The 19,736-nt window shown below is 31.0% G+C and overlaps 1 protein-coding gene across 1 annotated transcript in view; it reads left to right on the top strand.

Moving 5' to 3' along the window:
- The window catches only part of LOC107454900 (fatty acid synthase), a 70,939-nt gene continuing 51,203 nt past the window's right edge, over positions 1-19,736 (top strand). The window contains exons 1-5 of the mRNA XM_043042920.2: positions 1-67; positions 12,694-12,883; positions 14,088-14,243; positions 17,551-17,715; positions 18,440-18,643. Of these exons, the coding sequence (XP_042898854.1) occupies positions 12,709-12,883; positions 14,088-14,243; positions 17,551-17,715; positions 18,440-18,643 (700 nt within the window). The 5' untranslated portion in view covers positions 1-67; positions 12,694-12,708. The remainder of the gene's footprint in view (positions 68-12,693; positions 12,884-14,087; positions 14,244-17,550; positions 17,716-18,439; positions 18,644-19,736) is intronic.

Genomic DNA, 19,736 nt, shown 5'->3' with positions numbered 1-19,736 from the left:
CACAAAAACAATTCTTAACATCCTCCGTTTTTTCTCTAATTTTTAATAGCAAGCAAACAGACCAGACGTAAGTCCTTAACTTTTTGTTCAAATTTACTTTATATTGTATCCTTTTGCTCCATTTATCATCCTACATTTACATATTGTTCTTTACTCTTTTCATTTACAAGTGAATAATTTTTCGGAGCATTCTGGAGTTTGTACTTAAATTTTTAGTTAAAAACTAGTTTACTAAGATAAANAAATTGTATCCTTTTGCTCCATTTATCATCCCACATTTACATATTGTTCTTTACTCTTTTCATTTACAAGTGAATAATTTTTCGGAGCATTCTGAAATTTGTACGTAAATTTTTAGTTAAAAACTACTTTGCTGAGATAAAAAAAAATCAATTCATTTTCTTTCCTTTTCTTTTTTCTTTTTAGATATGGGATATATTTTCAATTGCTCTTTGAAATTATGTCCAATTATTCTGAAATTATATTTTCCATTGCAATAATTTTTTTTATTATTTATTACTAGTATATTCTTCCTCAACGCTATTTAATTACTCCATATTTATATATAGTTTTTTTTTTTTTTTACTTTTTTCGTATCTATGGAAAAAATGCTTTTTGTATAATCTGAAATCTGAGTGTGAATTTTGAAGTAAAAATTCCAATTTTCAATAAAAATTTTAATTTTTTTTGTTAATGTTTTAGAATCATCATATTTTGTTTAAATTGTTTTAAGGAAACTTGCATCCTATTGCCCTACAACAATAATTCCAATTTAATAAATATTGAGCCAAACTTCATTGAGAAACATAAACTAAACTATAACAATTTAAATGCTAACTTTTATTGAATGAAAAATATGTTTCTATTGGTTTTACTTATTAATGATTGTTAAGAAAACAAATTATTTTACTCATATTGTAATACGGTATTCATATATATTAAGTGAAAAACCACTGTTGAGTCCCTTGATCTTAAAACTCATTTCTGATATACAATTTCACATGACATTTCGTTAATCTGTATTTACACATTATTTTGTACTAAACTCTTATCTGTATTGATAAAAGTATCTATATAAACTATCTGTAAAAATTATCTATGTCAATAATTGTATTAAAAGTATAAAATCTGGTGAAGCAAAAATTAAATCAAAACTGATTGAAAAGAATTAACTAAACTTTAAAATTTTATATTTAGATTTTATTTATTTATTTATTTGAAATGAAAAATAAATCTCTACTTGTTAAAAAACTGGTATATACTAGACCAAGCTCGTTTGTAATGTAAAATACATTAAACATTCACACGTTAATTTTTATTATTTTATACATGCATTAAAAACATGTTTCTATATTTGTCCAGATCACTTGAACAAATTTTTGCAAGAACTCACAACAATTTATGCTGAAACTATACTTTAAGCTGTAATGAATTATTAATTAAAATTCATATCACGTTTGTAAAATAATAACTTATTTATAAATCAGCTTTGCTCAATTTATTTTTGTAACATATTTAGAACATTAAAAAATAATTTTTAAGATATATTTTATTAGACGAAAGTTTCTTTTCTACAAATTGGTATTACAATTTCGATAGGCAGAAAAAAATAATGTTTTTTTTTTTCATAATGTTATACGGCATTCATACATATAAAGTGAGAAGCTAGCCTTATATCTTTTCATTTTAAAACTCATTTATCATTATCATTTTAAAACTCAGTTTGGATCAATCCTTTCATTAACAATTTACTAATAGATAATTTACACATTTGTTCTTACTAATTTTTTTTTATCTATGTGAATGATAAGCGTTTGTAAATTCGTTGTCCATTACATGAGTCTTTATGTGAAAATTACTGTTATAGAACTATTTCTAAAAATATTATGATTTATATATTTTACAATAACCTTATATTTTTTTGAAATTGTTTCTGGGAAATTACCTCGATTGTTTTCAGATCAAAATACTCATTAAAACAAAATCAAAATTCATTGAAAAATATTAACTAATCTTAAGTTTTTCCGCTTGTAAAGTAAAACACGTTAAACATTAATACATCATATNTTGGATAAAGGTCAGGTGATTTTCGGGGCCAAGACATGACTTGAAAGTCACTGGAATGTTCCTCGACGATTCGACCCTTATGACATGGTGCATTATCCTGCTGGTAAGCACCATCCCCAGCAGGAAAAACTGTTGCCATGAATGGATGAACCTGGTCTGCAACTATGTTCAAGTAGCTTACAGGCATCAGGGATTGTTCTATGAGGATTATGGGTCCTAATGTACCCCATGAAAAATATTGTTCCTGGGCGAGAAACCATGAAAACCTGGGCGAGCCCATTGTTATAGATGGAGGGTGGTCATAATGTAATGGCTCTTCGGTGTATATCATGATTAAAAAAATCATTTTGAATCATGATAAATCACTATAATTTGTAATAGTAATAAAGGTTTATTAGAAGTTTGTTAAATAGTAACTTATTTGTAAAATTTATCAATTATTACACAATATAGTCTTGAAATATTTTTATAATATAAAGAAACTATCACATAGATTTAGTTAATGTACAAAAATTTACTATAACAAATGCATATTCGCTTTTTTTTTATACAAGAAATACTTCAAAAGTTATAAAATTTAATGGCAACAGTTATGATTTTTAACTTATTGACATAAATAAACGTTACAGTTTTTTTTTAAATATTTTCAGTTGGAAGAGCTATATATATATATATCAATGGAAATTCTGTGTATGAGTTAGTTTTAAATTGACTGCTTTCAAAGGTTTTCAAAAAATTTCAGATACTGTTGATTCCTAATGATGTTTTTAAATGAACACAGACTTTTTACTCACTCAGTATTAAATTTATTTTTTACTCATCCAATATGCAGTTTAAATTTGTAATTGTACAATCTATATTTCCTGTACAGTGTGTCAAAAAAAAAAACGAACCACTCTGAATGACTTTTGATCTAATAATCCGATCTTCACGTTTTAGGACTCATTTTTAATGGTTCAAGGAGGGGGATCTTAAATATGCTAATTTATTAGTAAAAATGATATTTTAAGTTACGAAATCTGCTACAAAAACGTACTTTCACTGAATAAACATGCCTTTTTTTTGACGGCTTCTGATTACTGACTTATAAAATATAGTGAGATACCGCATGGGAATTGTGGTCCCAATAGTTCGATCAGGAGAGCAGTCCAGTGTTTGGACCCCATGAAGTTAATTTTACTTTTTGCGTCCTACGCCATATCTCGAAAACTTTTGAAGTGAATTGAAAACTTTTTGCATACAATTATAGAATTCATTTATCCGAGGACCACACAAAAAATGAAGTATCCATGCAAAAAATAAAGTTTAGTAAATATTCATTTTTTTTAAATAATTTTATTTATTAATCGTCTAAAAAATTTTGAATTGTAAAGAATACAGTTTTTCACATCGTTTTAAAGTATCTAATTTTATATGGCAAAATATAAAATTGGAGCGAAATCGGTTGAATTGTTCCTGAGAAATTGAATTTCGTATATATAAAGATAAATCGTATAGATAAAGATAAATCGTGTATATAAAGTAAAATCGTATATATAAAGAAAAATAGTATGTATAAAGTAAAATCGTATAATAAAGATAAATCATATGTATAAAGTAAAATCGTATATATAAAGTAAAATCGTATATATAAAGATAAATCGTGTATATAAAGTAAAATCGTATATATAAAGAAAAATCGTATGTATAAAGATAAATCGTACATATAAGGAAAAATCGTATATATAAAGAAAAATCGTATATATAAAGTAAAATCGTATACATAAAGATCAATCGTGTATATAAAGTAAAATCGTATATATAAAGATAAATCGTATATATAAAGTAAAATGGTATATATAAAGTAAAATCGTATATATAAAGTAAAATCGTATACATAAAGATAAATCGTGTATGTAAAGTAAAATCGTATATATAAAGATAAATCGTATGTATAAAGAAAAATCGTATATATAAAGAAAAATCGTATATATAAAGTAAAATCGTATATATAAAGTAAAATCGTATATATATAAAGTAAAATCGTATATGTAAAGATAAATCGTGTATATAAAGTAAAATCGTGTATATAAAGATAAATCGTATATATAAAGAAAAATCGTATATATAAAGAAAAATCGTATATATAAAGTAAAATCGTATATATAAAGTAAAATCGTATATATAAAGTAAAATGGTATATATAAAGTAAGATCGTATATATAAAGTAAAATCGTATATATAAAATTGAAATTCTAAATTTTCAGATCAAAATCAAAATTTTATTTGGATCTATTAAACAAGTTTTATTAAAAATGAGACCGGCATTATGGGGGATTATCCCTCATAAAAGTTTTCTTTCTTTATACCACCACATTTTGGTTTCCGGTCGACTGTTGTATGTCATTTGATATTATATTTTATTTCATGAAACAATATTAAATTTACGGAAAACTCTGATAATTTCGAGCTTTCTTTTAGAAAGTAGAATAATTTACCAAAAAAAATTTGCTTGAAACTTTTACAGCTTTTTTAAATATTTAAATCAAGCATTTTTCATTATTTCATTATTTGCCAAATACGATACACTATAAAATTAAAAAAACTTTCTTTTAAACTTTTTTCTGTGCAAGCGCAGTACGAAAGAGCTACCTCAAATACTTATATCTTGATCAGTTTTTAACAATTGTTTATTTAAATTTTAAATACTCTGTAATTTTGTAATTGATTTTTAACTGCTCCAAAAATATTGCTTGATTCTATTGAATATTTCTAAGGTTATAGCAACAACAAAAAAAACGTTAGGCAAAATATTTTTTTTATTTATTTTTTTTATAAAAATGTCCCTATTTCTATAAATATTTACTCTAGGTTTATGAAATTTTAGGAAGTAATTTTAATTACCAACTAAAATAATCAATACAAGTTACAAACTTATTTCTTTATTTTCTGGCATAGAATGTTCAAAAATACTTGTTTTCCTTCGTAAGTTATTGTCAGTCTCCCAAACTACCGAAAGCGTTAAATCTTGTTGCCAAGCATGAATAATCCCATGAACTTAACTTCGTTAAAGTTATGAAATAATCCTTTTAATATTTCGTTCTCATTTTTTCTTTTAACAAGACATTCGTAATGCCGGATGTGATGGAAGCTGAATGTCCGGTTTACTGGTGTTCCATGGCATATGCACGTGGACATTGGTCTTGCCAACATTACATTACTGCTTACAGTTCTTTTGCGCCCCTTTTTCTCACACTTCTTAACAGTTTGTGTTGAATCCTTTCGGCTGTCAAAATTAATTCCTTTTAGTTGAATTATATTTCATTAACAGTTTTACACATTTTTATTGTTTCTATATAGAGTAGATAACTTTTATCGTATCATCTTCTGATATTACATCCAAGGGTGCTGACAGAATAGTATTAAAGGGCGTGCAACCCTCTAACGAACTACCCCCCCCCCCCCAATTNAAATATTCTGCTATTACATTTTGTTTTGTTATTACATATACTTTCATCTGTTCATTTTTTCAAGATACATTTCTTCATTGTTAGCAAGATATTTAAAAAAAAGTACGAATTTCTTGTACTTGCAAATTTTGCCACGAGAAACTGTACTGATGGCGCTTAACATTGGTATTTATTGTGTTGATGAAGTTTTACAGTTGTGAGAAGTCAGTTTGTGTTTTACACCTTTGTTAAACTAAATAACTTATATGAAATATAATATTATTAATATCTTATTAAATGAAATTTAAAAATGTAGCTTAGATATCTGCCAAGCATGAGCATGCTCAGTGTGCATAAGAGAAGAATCAGAGATGACTCCGAATTCATTGAAAAAGTTACATACAGATTTGGACAGCAAACAAGATGATTACAATTCTTGTTTGATTAAACAATTTTTTTAATTGTTACGTACCAATTATTTAATTATTTGTCTTTCAATAAGAATATTTTTAATAAAAACATTTTATAACAAAATTGTTTTTCTGCATAGCTTTAATTGTTTAAAAAAAAGAAGCTAGAGGGGCACCCTTGATTACATCGTTGATGGCAGCAGAGGATGAGGTTATACACCTTTGTTAAACTTAATAACTAATAGAAAATATAATATTATTTATATTTTATTAAATGAAATTTAAAAATGTAGCTTAGATATCTGCCAAGCATGAGCATGCTCAGTGTGCATAAGAGAAGAATCAAAGATGACTCCGAATTCATTGAAAAAGTTACATGCAGATTTGGACAGCAAACAAGATGATTACAATTCTTGTTTGATTAAACATTTTTTTTAATTGCTAGATACCAATTATTTAATTATTTGTCTTTCAATAAGAATATTTTTAATAAAAACATTTTATAACAAAATTGTTTTTCTGNAAAATTTGCTTGAAACTTTTACAGCTTTTTTAAATATTTAAATCAAGCATTTTTCATTTTTTCATTATTTGCCAAATACGATACACTATAAAATTAAAAAAACTTTCTTTGAAACTTTTTCTGTGCAAGCGCAGTAAGAAAGAGCTACCTTAAATACTTATATCTTGATCAGTTTTTAACAATTGTTTATTTAAATTTTAAATACTAAGTAATTTTGTAATTGATTTTTAACTGCTCCAAAAATATTGCTTGATTCTATTGAATATTTCTAAGGTTATAGCAACAAAAAAAAAACGTTAGGCAAAATATTTTTTTTATTTTTTTTTTTTAAATGTCCCTATTTCTATAAATATTTACTCTAGGTTTATGAAATTTTAGGAAGTAATTTTAATTAACAACTAAAATAATCAATACAAGTTACAAGCCTATTTCTTTATTTTCTGGCATAGGGTGTTCAAAAATACTTGTTTTCCTTCTTAATTTATTGTCAGTCACCCAAACCTCTGAAAGCTTCAAATCTTATTGCTAAGTATGAAAAATCCCATGAACTTAACTTCTCTAAAGTTATGAAATAATCCTTTTTAATGTTTCGTGCTCATTTTTTCTTTTAACAAGACATCCGTAATGCTGGACGCGATGGAAGCTGAAGTTCAGGTTTACTAGTGTTCCATGACATATGCAAGTGGACAGTGGTCCTGCCAACATTACATGACAGCTTACAGTTCTTTTGCTCCTCTTTTTCTCATACTTCTCCACAGTTACTGTTGAATCCTTTCGACTGTCAAAATAAATTCCTTTTAGTTGAATTCTATCTCATTAACAGTTTTACGCCTTTTATCGTTACTATATCTAGTAGATAACTTTTGTCGTATCATTCTCTGATATTTCATCTAAAAGCGCGGGCAGAATAATATAAAAGGGGGTGCAACCCTCTAACAAACTACCCCCCCCCCAAAAAAAAAATTAAAAGATTCTGTTATTGCATTTTGTTTTGTTATTACATATACTTTCATCTGTTAATTTTTTTCAACATACATTTCTTAATTGTTAACAAGATATTTAAAAAAAAAAGTACGAATTTCTTGTACTTGCAAAGTTTGCCACGAGAAACTGTATCGATGGCGCTGGCATAGCTACTGACTTTGAAACACAAATAACTACAAACAGTAGTTTCGTATACTAACGTGTTTGTGCACACTTAACATTGGTATTTATTGTGTTGATGAAGTTTTACAGTTGTGAGAAGTCAGTTTGTGTTTTACACCTTTGTTAAACTAAATAACTTATAGGAAATATAATATTATTAATATTTTATTAAATTAAATTTAAAAATATAGCTTAGATATCTGCCAAGCATGAGCATGCTCAGTGTGCTTAAGAAGTGTGCTCAGAATTCATTGAAAAAGTTGCAAACAGATTTGGACAGCAAACAAGACGATTACAATTCTTGTTTGATTAAAAAAAATTTTAATTGTTACGTATCAATTATTTGTCTTTCAATAAGAATATTTTTAATAAAAACATTTTATGACAAAATTGTTTTTCTGCATAGCTTTAATTGTTTTAAAAAAAAGAAGCTAGGGGTGCACCCTTGATTACATCGTTGATAGCAGCAGAGGATGAGGTTATACATCTTTGTTAAACTAAATAACTAATAGAAAATAAAATATTATTTATATTTTATTAAATGAAATATAAAAATATAGCTTAGATATCTGCCAAGTTTGAGCATGCTCAGTGTGCATAGCAAAAGAATCAAAGATGACTCACAATTCATTGAAAAAGTTACAAACAGATTTGGACAGCAAACAAGACGATTACAATTCTTGTTTGACAAAACAATTTTTTTAATTGTTACGTATCAATTATTTAACTATTTGTCTTTCAATAAGAATATTTTTAATAAAAACATTTTATAACAAAGTTGTTTTTCTGCATAGCTTTAATTGTTTAAAAAAAAAGAAGCTAGGAGGGCGTCCTTGATTACATCGTTGATAGCAGCAGAGGATGACAAAGAAACTCTGAGCCACTTTCGCAACTGTAGGAAAACGTACAGTCATTTGAGAGATAATTAACTTATTTTGTTTGTCTATGTCTTCTTTGTAGAAGTATTTGAAACGATATACCATTTTTGTCGTATTTCCTTGTGCATACCCATTTCGCTAATTTCGATTTCTTTGTTTTTCATAGGGGGACATTTATAACGTGCGGCGCCTTTCTTCAGTTTGCAATATCTTCTGTTTTTTCATTTTTTTTAAGTTAGAGGAAAATCAGCGTGTTCTGATCTTATAGAAACTCGCGCTTTAAAAAGCTCACTTTTTTGCTACAATTACATGCTAAAAAATCCTTATATTTGCATTTGCAAATGTCAAATAAACACTTTGCATGCTCCTTATAATCGTTGATTTTTTTTTCTTGAGTAGATTTGCGATATTTTGGAAGTGTTTCAAAGTTTATTCCATTTTTCAAAATAAGTTTTAAGATTTACGATCCACTGTTTAAATAAGAAGCATTAGATTATTTCATTTTGTTTCATATCTGTATTATCCTTTCTGTAAAAATAGGCGCCGTTTCACAAAATGAAGCTCCCGACTCAAACTTTTGTTGAACAAGAAGAAAATACTTTATAAAATTTTCGTTACGCAGGTAGATTTCTGTCACTGAGTTCTTCAGAAAAACCAAGTATAGCTTCATCTGTATGTTTCCGTGTTTTGCTTGCTGTTTACATCATTTTAGCAGTGATATCAGAGCATCATATTTTTTCTGTAATAATATCAAATTTGGATATTCCCCGTTTTCTGAAATAAGCAAATGCCATTAGCATTGATAAATAGTTTACTTTGTCGTGCAGCTTACTGACTAGCTGTAAGATAGAATGGTGCAAGCTTAATTTTGTTATTAGTAAAAACTGGTAACTTTTTTTCAGTATATAAAAAGATTTTAGTAATAAAAACTTCCTCTTGGTAAGTTGCTATCTAACCAAAAACCCTTATTTAGAATAAATTCCCTTTCTACCCAAAGGGCGTGCATCGAAATTTTAAGTTTGAAACAGTTGTGCTACTATATAAAATCTGCACGTTTATTTTTTGTCTCTAATTGATTTAAATTTTTCAATTTCTTCAGAGATTCCTCCAGGAATAATAAAAGTGAATTAATTTATTAACGCATCATTACTTAAATTTTGTGGGAACACTTGCAAACATATGTCTTCATAGAAACCTAGGCCATAGTGTTAGCTATAATAGCCATTTGCAAGAAATTAAAACTGAAGTAAATGATTCATTGCACTTCAAGAAGAAGAATATCACGGATACCCACACATGCGACCTACGACGTCAGTACCAGCTGATAAACAAAATGGCGTGTTAATGTAGAGCTAAGTTTCTTTACAAAAGTTAGTGTTAATTAACGTGAAAATAATTAAATATAATGCTGAATTCGATGAAATATAATTCTTCCTCGTCTGCATCTTTTACTAAACTTAGATTTATTATTTGCTTAAGTATTTTATAGTTACCATGATATATTTTTGTTTTGTGTATCTGGCAACATCGATACATAATTAATCTGTTTATGTTCGACATGGCTTCATGCCTGTGTTTGTGTTACGTAAGAAATATATAATGGAAGAATTGAAGTCTTTGTGAAATAATCTTCGCGTCAGAATATAGAATGTGTCACTTAAGAGAATTGAAACTTGACGGGCTTGACTTACTCGAAATAAAATGGAAGGAACAGATGCTAACGTAAACAAATGGCACTTTTTAACAATCAATCAGAATCGAGATACCCACATTACATTACCTGCAGGTATCCCATTGCCTTGCTGCGAAACAATAATGACCGAGACACGTTATAACTTTCGCTTGTCTAAAAAGAATTACTAATCAATAGATGAAAAAGTCACCGCTGTCTTAATTTTGGGTATTTATTCTTGAAGTCAGCTCGAGTTAATAAACATTTATCGATCCAAAAATTTATATAGACCAGCTTTGAGAAAAATGGAACTGTACTCCGTTGCAGGTTAAGAAAATACCATTGCGGTATAGGATTTAAATCATTATCTGCGACTGCTTATGGTTCCGTTTTATTTCGTTTTCAAATTATGCAAACATACTTTTTAAACATTATAAAAGGTTTTAAAAGTTGAACACTGCAGAGGGAAATTTAATTCGAGCTATCTTTTACGATATATGTCATAGAATTATTAAAAAAGTTGTAGTTTCGTAGTATTGGAATCCTAGACTTGGTGTCAGATTTCGATAAATAAAGAGAACATTCGCTCTTGTAAAAGAAACAACTACGTAACGTTGCAAGAGCATTGGATTTCTTTGGAACACTAAAATTCGCTCGTCCTACGTTGACATGTTCTTAACAAATCAAACGCGAGATAAAGAATATTTACTTTTGTTTCGCTGAAGTGGAAAATCGTCTGCAAATAACAATATTGATTACTCTTCCATCAATTTCTTCAAATGCGAACAGGAAAACGTATATATGATATGATTTTTAATTATCATTTTTATTAATTCTTGTTATTTGTTAATTGATTATTGTTGCTAACCTTCCAACACGCTCTCGCAGTAATTTTACATGAGCGTGACCGCGTCGTATTTTTAACGACAGCTGTCATTTTACTGTTGTGGACACGGAAACCACAGAAATGAATGAATATTAATAATAATTTCGACAAGCCACCATGACATAGGGGATAGAGCATTCGCCTTCCAGTGAGGTGGACCGGGGTTCGATCCCAGCGATGACTGGCTAATACGAATTCCGCATCTGGCTTGTACCGATCACTGTGCTGGCGTGAAATATCCTCAGTGGTAGATTGATCATGAGTTAGAGTCCCCTTGCCGTTAGGCCAACTGTGGAAGGTTCTCGTGATCTTCCTATCTATGTAACGCAAATGCGGGTTAGTTCCTTCAAAAAATCCTCCGCAAGGATAAATTTCTCTCAATACTTGATCCAGGAGTTCCCTTGTCTCCTGGATTGGGTTCAAAATTACAAGGCTACGGAGTTGAACATTAGTTGGCGTAAACCCTGAAATTAGGTCAGCTGTACAGCGACGGTTATGAAATAAAATATAATTTCGGCAAGAAACAATCCTATCATGTATAACAATTCAAAGTATTCCATCATTTCCACTATTGAGGTAACAGGACAGTCTGTATCTCTTGAGTATCCCTTTTAGCAAACTTATCTATTTATTCGAATACTCCAAAATTTAATCCATCACATTTAAGTCAATTATATTTAGAAATGATCCTATTTCCACCTCTTTATCCTTGTCATGGTGCTTAAGGCCAGGAGACATTTTCACACTATTCCTCTTTTTCGTTTTTGAGCAGTTTGCATACTTTACTTTTCACCACTTAGAAAATTTATCCTTGCAAACATAGAACATGTCATCATCATTCCTTTTCCCTCTATAATTATCATAATTATGTGAAGTATATTTTTTAAATTCACTTCTAATATTACTTATTTCTATATTTTCTTTAATCCAATCGCTATCAATCTCAAATCCCCTTCCCCTTTTATCTTTCTTCAGACAATCCTCCAAGAAAGCAGGGGGAATCACCTGATTGTATATTTTTTTTTGCCCCGATTTAAAAATTATAGATACGATTTTAAAATATAGATAAAATAATACATTCCGAGTATTAACACAAAATTACAAAATAAATATTTTTCGAATTGTCCCCTATGACTACGCACGTGTCGTAAATTTTACGAACAAACAACCTTGTAGTACAAGATCTCAATTAAGTGAAAGATGTCACATAACTTCCTGTTGGCACATTCCATGATTGAGGAAGGGTTGAAAGGAGGAATAGAAATTATTTTTACACCTCTCAGATACGATATATGAAAAAAAATCCATTAAAAAACAGATTTGTCGTAAAATTTGTGCAGACACGCGTGCTGGAAGTTTAATAAGGAAGTAAGCAAAAATGAGACTGTGCAATGTCGTTTCAATAGTTAGCGCTGTTGATATACGTTAGCGCTGGGAGCTTGGCATCCATTTGGCGTGCACTTATATGAAAACAAGTTCTCTCCATAGGGATAATGGTTTTTTCTTAACTTGCAACAGAGTATAGCGTTTCAGAAAATTTTCAGAACCTACATTTTAAAACAAAACATTTATATTTGATCCATATTTCACAGCTAAACTACTTTTTAGCATCACGCTATATTCGTGTCTTATTCAAGATAAGTTATTGTTTAAGGAGAATTTTTTTAAAAAATTTCCCCACAGTGACTTTTATCAAGTATGGACTTCATCGATGACCATCACGAATACTGCACCGGCGGCTATGATCCTGAAGATATTGTCATTACTGGTGTAGCCGGTCGTTTTCCAGAATGTCATTCAGTTGGAGAACTATTCGAGGGTCTCATGACGAAGAAACAATTGATTGTCTACTCGGATGAACGCTTTGAAAAAGGTAACACATTTTTTATTTATTTTTCTTTCAGTCTTTTATAATATGATCAAAGACGGAATTTTGCATGGTTCTACAAATATTTAAAAAAGCAATTAAATACCCAACAGTGCATTTGAGAAATACAATTCATTTCATTAATCTATCTCGTTGAGAGAGAGATTCATATTTTTAATCACAGACATAGTATATAAGAGAATTATTTTTTAAATTTCAAATATGTTGTTGTTTCTAATGCCACTTGTCACATGGGCAAGCCTGCTTGGTGAACCCGCGCAAATTTAAGGCAGAGTGCACTTCTTGTTTTTCAGTGGCTCCATCCTATGGCCAAGAATTCGTTTTCAGCCTCACACACGTCACAGCCCGTTTTATACGGCGTACCCTTTCACACATCCATTCATTCATCCACAGATCGTAATCTTGACCTGAATCAGAGAACGATCGATCTCCAATCCAGTACCCCCAGATGTATTGATTTGTTATGGGAACATGGAGGACTTTTGCGACTCGGCAGATTTAACGCGCATCAGTCACTTTACTACACAGGAAGTCTTCGGCTGGTGGGGTTCGAACCCACGAACTCTCGGGCATGGGCCCGGCACCCTGCCGACCAGGCTATCCCTAAAAAAAAAGTTTAAAAAAATATATATTTACCATATTTATTGTAAGAGCATTCGTTGAGCAAACTTTTATTACAAACAATACTTTAACCAAAAGATTAATAACAGTAATGAACTTTTTAGCGGATAATGACTATCGATTAAAATTTTAATAATTTCCCATTTCACATGTATAATATTTTTTTTTGGTCTTATTTCTTCTCAAATTCCACACTTTCAGTAAAATCTTTTTTTTTTTTTTAAATATCATGTTATTTAGGCTGGAGTAGTGGCCAAGTCCTGGGCTATATGGTTAAGGTTTTTCATAACCTACGTAGGTACATGCTCAGGGCTTGGAAGAAAGAAAAAAAAAGAAAAAAAATGCTCTTTTTTCACTATTTAGCTTTATTTGATGTTTAGTATTAGTCTTATAAGAATTATGTTTTTCTGCGACTCACAAAATTAATTCAATGAAATTTCAGTAAAAAAACAATCACCAGTTTTACTCAATTTTAATTCAAAATTATAAGTAACAAACTTTTAAAAATATTGTATGTAACTTTAAAAATATGTTTTATAAAATTTAAAACATGTCTTTTTTTCCGAAGGTGCTGTAAAGCTGCCATTTAGCTCAGCAGGTCTTATCTCAGGACTAGATAAATTCGACGCCGATTACTTTTGTGTTCCATATGCAGCAGTGAATGCTTTTGACCCAGCAACAAGAAAAGTTACCGAGATCAGCTATGAAGCCATAGTAGATTCTGGTTTGAGCATTTTGTTTTTCAAATATTTAACTGTCATTTGTTATGCTATTAAAAAAGAAAACAAATTACAAAAGATAAAGTTAGTTCAAAAATAGTAACTACTAATGACGGTAACGATAGTTTTCAGGTTTGTCCGTTATCTGTAGAAGAGACAATAATTACTAACAACTTATTAATTATTTAACATTCTTTTTACATGTGTACTATATACACTCTATAACAAAAAGATCGACGCACCACGAAGGAGTTGTCCGATTGAAATGAAAATTGGTGGATAGAAAGACAATGTACAGAATAGTAAATGATTAAAATTTCAAAACAATTGAATAATTTATTGCAGAGTTACAGTAACAAGTTCAATAAGGTGTTGACCCACCTCTAGCCTGGATACAAGCTGTCACACGGCGTGGCATAGACCGATAAAGCTCCCGGATGATCTCTTGCTGTATTTCCTGCCAAATTCGATCCAATTGTCGAACGAGGTCATCAACGTTCCGTGCCAGTTGCAATCGCCTTCCCATCATATCCCAGACATGCTCGATGGGAGAGAGATCTGGTGATCTGGCAGGCCAAGGAAGAGTTTGACAAGCTTGCGGACAGTTCTGTGCAACACGTGCCGTATGTGGTTTGGCATTGTCCTGCTGAAAAACCAGCCCAGGGCGCTTAAAAAGGAACGGTAGCAAAACAGGTCTTAGGATGTCGTGGACGTACCGCTGTGCAGTAAGTGTACCTCTAATGACGACCAAAGGGGTCCGGCTGCCAAAGGAAATGGAACCCCAGACCATAATGCCTTGTTGAGGGCCGGTGTAGCGTGCAATAGAGAAGTTAGGATCCCCCCTCTGCCCTGTGCGTCTCCAAACACGTCTTCGATGATCGTCAGGACACAGTTGGAAGCGGGATTCGTCGCTAAAGACTATACTTCCCCAGTCAGCATCATTCCAGCCATATCTGTTCAAAACATTCATGCATACGAAATTTCAAAGCAATCGGAGGATTGCCTCTTGGTGCGTCGATTTTTTTGTTATAGAGTGTATATATATGTATATTTAGCTTCGAACTATTGTACAATAGTAGCAATATTCTTTCCATACTTTAATTACTCTTCTTAACTTATGCAAATTTTCTACGCACAAGCTGTTTTTTCTCCAAATATTTTGTGTAAAAAAATTCGATACTTAATAAATTTTCTGTGTACTTTTAAAGTATACAGTATACAGTTTTTCAAAAAGTATACATTTTCTGTATACTTTTTGCATATTTTAATGTTTAAAGTAATATGTGATTCAGAAAATCATATAATATAAAGTTTGAATGGACCTTTCATATTAGATTATTAAATTTAATAGAGCGTTTTAGCAGGCATTAGGTTTCAACTCTAATAAGAAGATACATATTTTTTTTCTGTTTATTTACAAATATTTTTTCCGATGTGTTTTAGATGTTCCATCTCCACAAAAAAGCGATTCCATTTTGTGTTCGCTTGCATAAGCAAACATATCAGGATTTTTTCTCTTTTAAATTTAATACGACGCAATAAGGAAGGAAGCTACCATGCTACACTGAAGAAATCTCTAATGCAACTGATGATCGTGTTGTTCTGCTAGCAGTCATTCGCCTCAAATGACAACGCCCCCTATAGGTCGTTGCGTTCGCAAATTGCAATCTAATTACTTGTAAAGGTGAGCGACTTAGTGAAAGATTCGTCTTTAGATCAAGTTCGTTCAATTACCTAACAGAATTACGCAACATCGTTCCGAAATTATTTTTAATAACATGTTTATAGACAACAAAATATTCATGAAATTAAAAAAAAGCGTTTTTTTATGTCCAAATGAATGTAACATGGGCAAAAATGAGGTGCTAGTTTCAAAGCAAAAGTGATTTTACACGTCATGCAAAATATTATGTCATTATAGTTAACATACTATTAAAAGAGAGTTTTCCTTAAAACAGTATTTTTCATTCATAAAAATATATATAAGAGTCTTGCGTAAATATCTTATTGAAAAAGTAAATTTTTAAATTAATATATATATAATATTTAAAGGAATTTCACAAAATTTTAACATTTTTCCTTCTTTTTTAACCATTTTCTTGCCGATGCAAAAATTTCGTTCGTGTGTCATACCGATTTCTTTCAACAGATTTAAACAACAGCGTATTACAGGAGCGTACGATATCTGATATTAATCCTTTACATTTTATACATCTTTTCACATTCCAATTTAAATATGTCTTCCAAATGAGCATTTTCTATTGATTCTTATAGAGGCTACTTTCGCGTATTTTTTCACCGTTTTACTCTCCAAAAACGTTTACTTTCCCAACCTAAGAACAAGTGAACTCTTCCACTACTACTGAGCTATCTCACCACCTGCCAACTTGTCGTGCTTGAATAATAATACAAATTTTGAAATTTGAGAAATTTACCTATTTCATTTTCCCAAATATAAGCTTTACTACAAATACTAAGTCATGACCAGTATTTTCTCTATCACTATATCTTTTTTGCATTATTTTGATTTATGTAAAATAATAAACTATGTGAAGCAACTTCAGTAGCTTTTTTTGTTGCTTCAACTCAATATAATGTGGTAGTAGTATTTGCGTCACACTAGAGCTGTACAATGGGTTATTGGCGGCGGTTTGGGAAACAACCCTGAAGATGATCCGACGACGTGCCATCATAATTTTGATCCTCGGCAGAGAATATGATCCCCCACTTTTGTAACCCAACGACCTGAGCGCGAAGTCGTGCTCTTTACGGTAGAACAGTCCGCACATCCTGGATTCCCTCGAAGGCTAATCAAAATGGTTACCTAGCACTTAGTTCAGTCTGCTGACCGCTGCCAGTGATGCTTCACAACGGTGATCTACTGGGAAACATGTTATAACGATCAATCCACTGCGGGACGCAATTCAATGTAATGAAATAATTCTCTTTTACGTTTATAAGATTGGTAAACAATACTCACAGTTAACTTGATTTATTATTGGCTTATAATTTTAACACGTTTCATAAAATATAGGTGATCATAAAAATAATAAAACTCGTAATTTTATCGGGCTTTGATTTCTAAATGAGATTGGAGTGCTCTAGTTAACTCGAAAGCGGTTATAATTTTGATTGCCATGAGCGTTATTTGGTAATAAAATGACAGCATTCTGCTTTAGAAAAAATTTTTTAAAAAAATAGAAAACGATTAGAAAGCATGGTCACCACGAAGAAAGCTTTAGTATAACCTGACAGGTTCCCCTCTCACCCTCACAGACACGAGACAAAACTAAAATAGTGTTTTGTTTTTAGGATTTGATCCAACAAGTTTGAGAGGAGCAAATATTGGAGTGTACAATGCGACAACAAACGATGATTCTCAACTTCTTACACTGAGCGAGGAACAAAAACTAACTGGATTTTCTTGGTTGAGGTGTCTGCATGCTAACAGAGTGTCGTATGCATTTGATTTCTTGGGTAAGTTGTAAAATGAATAATATGTCGTGAAATACATTTTACGCAGCGTTTTTTTTCTTCACATTTAGACAATGAAATAATTCTTTTCTTCTACATTTTTGCACCACACCATCTAAATACACATTCTTTCGACGAGATAAAAAAATATTAAATAAACAACCAGTAAAGCAGTAATCCACAATGAAGCACAAAACTAAAAAATGAATATCACGAAAGTTAAAAAAAGTTGTTGCTGACGTATGCCTGTTTAGGCATAGGGAGCGCGATTGTTTTTGTTTTTCCAGTGGCGCCATCTATGGTCAAGAATTCGACTTCTGCCTCACCATACGTCGCACCCGCTTATAGGGCGAACCCATTCATACATCCATTCATTTATCCACAGATCGTAATTTTGACCTGAATCAGAGAACGATCGATCTCCAATCCATTACCCCCAGATGTATTGATTTGTTATGGGAACATGGAGGACTTTTGCGACTCGGCAGATTTAACGTGCATCAGTCACTTTATTTCGAAGTCTTCGGCCGGTGGGGTTCGAACCCACGAACCCTCGGGCATGGGCCCGACACCCTACCGACCAGGCTATCCCTAAAAAAACAATTTAAAAAAATATATATTTACTATATCTTCTGTAAGAGCATTCGTTGTATTTAATTCAGCAAGCAATATTTGCCTAAATCATCAAAATCCTCTTCCCATAATCGCATTCTTCTATTTTAAACAGGTCCCAGCTATTCAGTGGACACAGCTTGCTCCTCGTCAGCTGTTGCAACTTGGGCCGCCATGAAGGATCTCGTAGAAAACAGAGTAGAAGCTGCTGTGGTAAATGCTTGTCAACTGGACATGAACCCTAACATCACTCTAGCTTATTTGAAACATGGCATCTGTTCTCCAACAGGATCCAACAGCATGCCGTTTGATGCAAACAGTAAGTTAAACAACTCCATAAAAACTGATATTTTTTCAGAATTTTGCAATCTAACATTTATGTTATGACAAAATTCTGCTTAAAAGTTACTTATTCATTCCGTAATAACTAAAATCCCTGGTAAGTCTTATAACTATTAGTTATGACAACCATTGTCAATAAGTTACACAAAAAAAAACTTCAAATTCTAATCGTATCCTATTCATACATATCCTCCTAAGCATATTTATTGATAAAAACGTATTGCCAACATTGACGTAATTACTGTTATTTAATGTTACGGGTATAGGGCTTTTGTTACTCTAAAACAATTCGCGTTAACAATCCGATGGTCAAAACTATAAACGTCCGGCTAGTTTTTTCAAAAAATACGTGCTCTGACCTGATTACTGTTATTTAATGTTACGGGTATAGGACTTTTGCAACTCTAAAACTATTCGCGTTAACAATCCGATGGTCAAAACTATAAACGTCTGGCCAGTTTTTTCGAAAAATACGTGCTCTGACCTGATTACTGTTATTTAATGTTACGGGTATAGGGCTTTTGTAACTCTAAAACAATTCATGTTAACAATCCGATGGTCAAAACTATAAACGTCTGTTTTTTCGAAAAATACGTGCTCTGACCTGATTACTGTTATTTAATGTTACGGGTATAGGGCTTTTGCAACTCTAAAACAATTCATGTTAACAATCCGATGGTCAAAACTATAAACGTCTGATCAGGTTTTCCGAAAAATACGTGCTCTGACCTGATTACTGTTATTTAATTTTACGGGTATAGAGCTTTTGTAACTCTAAAACAATTTATGTTAATAGACCGATGGTCAAAACTATGAACGTCTGGCCAGTTTTTTCGAAAAATACGTGCTCTGATCTGATTACTGTTATTTAATGTTACGGGTATAAGGCTTTTGTAACTCTAAAACAATTCGCGTTAACAATCCGATGGTCAAAACTATAAACGTCTGGCCAGTTTTTTCAAAAAATACGTGCTCTGAACTGATATTTATTGAAAACCGCTAGTATTTTCTTGGAACTTTTTTATTTTTACTGCGAAAGTTTTGAAATATATTCTTGTTTTATTTTTTTT

This window comes from Parasteatoda tepidariorum, chromosome 7 (genome assembly GCF_043381705.1).
Source record: "Parasteatoda tepidariorum isolate YZ-2023 chromosome 7, CAS_Ptep_4.0, whole genome shotgun sequence".
NCBI lineage: Eukaryota > Metazoa > Arthropoda > Arachnida > Araneae > Theridiidae > Parasteatoda > Parasteatoda tepidariorum.
Note: the sequence above shows the minus strand (reverse complement) of the source record. Positions and strands in the feature narration are given on the sequence as shown.